We start from the raw sequence: 3,855 nt of genomic DNA on the forward strand, positions 1-3,855 counted from the left end.
TTTTTTTGGAGGTATAAAAATCTGTTATTTATATGCAATGACAGAATGACACAACACAGCCCAACCCATCGCAGACATTTTAAACTATGGGAATCTAGCCTAGGAAGAAACACTGCTCTAGATAAAATGATTTAATTGATAAGAAGGTGTAAGCTCTAATCCTGGTTCTGTGACCACTTGCATATAGAGGGTCTAAAATAAGGATAATAACACTTACCTTTCCTTGTCTCAAAGAATGAGAAAGGTGAATCGAGAGATGACACTTTAAAATTAAGAGACGTACAAATGGAAGAAATCAGAGGAACGGGGGATTCAAAAATGGAATGGATTATCTGGAGTGTTCTGGGGAAGCTTCCATCACTTTTGAGTTTGTAACCTCTCTACTTGAAGTCTTCTGCTCCACCCTGGAGCAGAAGTTTGAATTCCCACCCCTGGGCTGTTTGTGTATCTGCTATTCAGCCTCTCCCCATTCCTTACCCCTCTTTCACCATAGTACATTGTGAAGTGCCATGGCAACACGCTTCTGCCCCAGTTCCTGGGGATGTACCGAGTCAGTGTGGACAATGAAGACAGCTACATGCTTGTGATGCGCAATATGTTTAGCCACCGTCTTCCTGTGCACAGGAAGTATGACCTCAAGGTAAGAAGCGGATAGCTCAGGCTTAGAGGGAGGCTCCTGATAGCCTGAGAACAGGGAAGACCCTGGGAGGTCTTTGGATGATTTTTTTTAAAGGAAAGAAGGCTGGATTTGAGTACTCGTCTTAGGAGTTGGGTTCTGACTCTTCTTTTAGCCACTTCTACTAACTTAGTTTTGGGTCTTTCTGCAGGGTTCCCTAGTGTCCCGGGAAGCCAGCGACAAGGAAAAGGTGATACTAATTTTATGTGCTAGGGTAAGGGGTGAGGGATGAAGGAGGGCAGATGAGGGGAACTTCTTAGGATGGAGAGGCCACTCTATATAGGAATAGGGATTACTAGCTATTTATTATCTTAAACCATTTAAAAGAAGAAGGGGTAAACTTCTGTTGATCTGGGGATTGTTTGGAGGGGCAGTGGGAGCAGCTGCTTTAACATTGGCCTGGGTTATTCCATACGGAAGGCTTGGGGATAGGTGAGGATGCCAGACTTTTAAGAGCAAAATGTTTAACTTCCACTTCCCATTCTGGGTTATTTTATTCAAGGAGCTACTTTTGCTTAAGAAGAAACAGGCCGGGCATAGTGGCTCATACATATAATCCCAGGACTTTAGAAGGCCAAGGCAGGGGGACTCTTGAGCCCAGGAGTTCCAGACCAGCCTGGGCGACATAATCTTTACAAAAATCAAAAAAATTAGCCAGGCCTGGTGGCACGGGCCTGTAGTCCCAGCTACTCAGGAGGCTGAAGTGGGAGAATCACTTGAGCCCAGGAGGTTGAGTCTACAGTGAGCTGAGATCACACCACTTACATTCCAGCCTAGGCAACAGAGCGAGATTCTATCTCAAAAAAAAAAAAAAAGGAGGGTCTTGGCTGAAAATCATAAGCAGAGAGTAGTGGGATGTGATTTGATTTGGGATACAGCTGTAGTGACTGGAGTTGAGAACAAATCAGGGAAGCATCACAGTGTGGGGAGTTAGATGAGCTCTCTCTGCTAGAGGGTACTGAGCTAGACAGAAAGTGAAGTTCTGAGACCTTGGGCAAGAGCTGTGTTCCCAAGATGTCCCTTTACCTATTCTTAGGTTAAAGAATTGCCCACGCTTAAGGATATGGACTTTCTCAGCAAGAACCAGAAAGTATATATTGGTGAAGAGGAGAAGAAAATATTTCTGGAGAAGCTAAAGAGAGATGTGGAGGTGATGATTGGGTGCTCTGGGAAATGGCTTTGTTTCCTTTTTTTTGCTCCCTCTAGGATACTTGACTCTTTAATTCACAGTATGAGGGAGCTCTCCCCTTCCCTTTATTATTCAGGTCCTCTGCATGTATGAGGATTGGGTATGAGACACGAAAAACCCCTAGAGCTGACCCATGGAAGGGGTGACTAGAATAAACTAAAAGGATGATCTTAGACACCAGGACATATAGGCACTGAAGGGCAGTGGTATGCCCTGCAACCTCAATTTTTACACTTCCTTTCCCCAGGAGGGCCCCAGAAGTTCAAAGGTAGAGGTACAGGGGTGGTACCTCATGAAGGGGGAGAGAGAGGTGTCTGATTTGTCAGTGGGTCTCAGTTTCTAGTGCAGCTGAAGATCATGGACTACAGCCTTCTGCTGGGCATCCACGACATCATTCGGGGCTCTGAACCAGAGGAGGAGGGGCCCACGCGGGAGGATGAGTCAGAGGTGGATGGGGACTGCAGTCTCACTGGACCTCCTGCTCTGGTGGGCTCCTACGGCACCTCCCCAGAGGGTATCGGAGGCTACATCCATTCCCATCGGCCCCTGGGCCCAGGAGAGTTTGAGTCTTTCATTGATGTCTACGCCATCCGGAGTGCTGAAGGTGGGAACTGGGACAATTTAAGGGTGGAGACGGGATTGTTCTTGGGGGACAGAGACCCAGGGGAGAGCCTGGTTAGCTTTTCAGAACAAAACTGGCTGGTTCCTGGAGAAAGGGAATTGGAACTAAACCTGCCCTGAATTGTTGGTCTCTCTCCCAGGAGCCCCCCAGAAGGAGGTCTATTTCATGGGCCTCATTGACATCCTTACACAGTATGATGCCAAAAAGAAAGCAGCTCATGCAGCTAAAACTGTCAAGCATGGGGTGAGAGTTCCTGAAAGCCTTTCCTTTCCTGTCTTGATATTCTTTGGGAAGATAGAGCCTCTTTTGCTAGAGCAATGGGGTGGCAAAAGGACGGAAGTGGTCTGGGGTAGACTGGGTGGGTGATGGGGATGGGTACTGCGGTGGCCTGACACATTGTTCCACATCTCCTCTCACAGGCTGGGGCAGAGATCTCTACTGTCCATCCGGAGCAGTATGCTAAGCGATTTCTGGATTTTATTACCAACATCTTTGCCTAAGAGGCTGCCTGACTCTCCCTGATGTTCAAGGTGGTAGGGTTCTGAGAGGCTGGGGGGAATTGTGGATATTCTAGCCACCACATCTCTTCTTCTTTTGCTAAATTCAGGCTGCAGGCTCCTTCCATCCAGATAACTCCATCCTGTTTAGTAGGCTTCTGACCCTCAGAAATACATTATCCTTTCTCCCCTTTGCCCATTTTTCTCCCCTCTCTCCCTCCCCCCAAGAAGTCTGCTTGTATTATTAGAATGTTATTGTTGATTCTCTCCCAAGTGCCTTGATCTTTGTAAAATCTCCTGTTGTTTCTATGATATAGGAGCTGGGGGAAGGGGGTTGTTTGCCATCTTCAGGACCTGACTGGACAGATGGACCTGGCTCAAGCAACTACTCTGGATGCACTTTGCTGTGTGGGATGAACTAAAAGTGTCTGAATTTTGCTGATAACTTTATAGAACTCACTATGGCATGCTTCCCTCCTGGTGGGCCCTAGGATGGAGGACAGTCAAGATACTACAGATGTGGGTACAGGCATGCACACACACGATGGAATATGGCCAGCCCTACACAGGTGGGGTAGAGAGTGGGTCAGCAGCCTGGCACCTCACAGAGGTGGGGCCTACGAGGATTCTTGTGATTATGCAGAGAATTGGATTGGGTCTCTGTCAGAGATGGAGTAATCTCTTCCCTCACCTTAGTTCCATCCCCACCCATCTCTACTTCTGGACACAGGAGCCCAGAGATGGCCAAAAGCATTCAAGCCTGGGGGAGAGTGTTTGACTATTGCTGCTCTTCACCAGAACCTCGCACCTCTCCTGGGACTGGAACCCTTCAGTGGGTGTGTGGCCAGTTCTGGAGGCTGGGATTCTGGGC

At 47.8% G+C, this 3,855-nt stretch overlaps 1 protein-coding gene across 1 annotated transcript in view; it reads left to right on the forward strand.

Annotated features, from left to right (window-relative positions):
• Positions 1 to 3,429, forward strand: part of PIP4K2C (phosphatidylinositol-5-phosphate 4-kinase type 2 gamma) — a 10,802-nt gene extending 7,373 nt beyond the window's left edge. The window contains exons 5-10 of the mRNA XM_037741257.1: positions 494 to 640; positions 828 to 866; positions 1,713 to 1,826; positions 2,202 to 2,469; positions 2,627 to 2,730; positions 2,907 to 3,429. Coding sequence (XP_037597185.1) covers positions 494 to 640; positions 828 to 866; positions 1,713 to 1,826; positions 2,202 to 2,469; positions 2,627 to 2,730; positions 2,907 to 2,987 — 753 coding nt within the window. The 3' untranslated portion in view covers positions 2,988 to 3,429. The remainder of the gene's footprint in view (positions 1 to 493; positions 641 to 827; positions 867 to 1,712; positions 1,827 to 2,201; positions 2,470 to 2,626; positions 2,731 to 2,906) is intronic.
• The last annotated feature ends 426 nt before the right edge of the window (positions 3,430 to 3,855 follow it).

This window comes from Cebus imitator, unplaced genomic scaffold (assembly GCF_001604975.1).
Source record: "Cebus imitator isolate Cc_AM_T3 unplaced genomic scaffold, Cebus_imitator-1.0 Scaffold96, whole genome shotgun sequence".
Lineage (NCBI taxonomy): Eukaryota > Metazoa > Chordata > Mammalia > Primates > Cebidae > Cebus > Cebus imitator.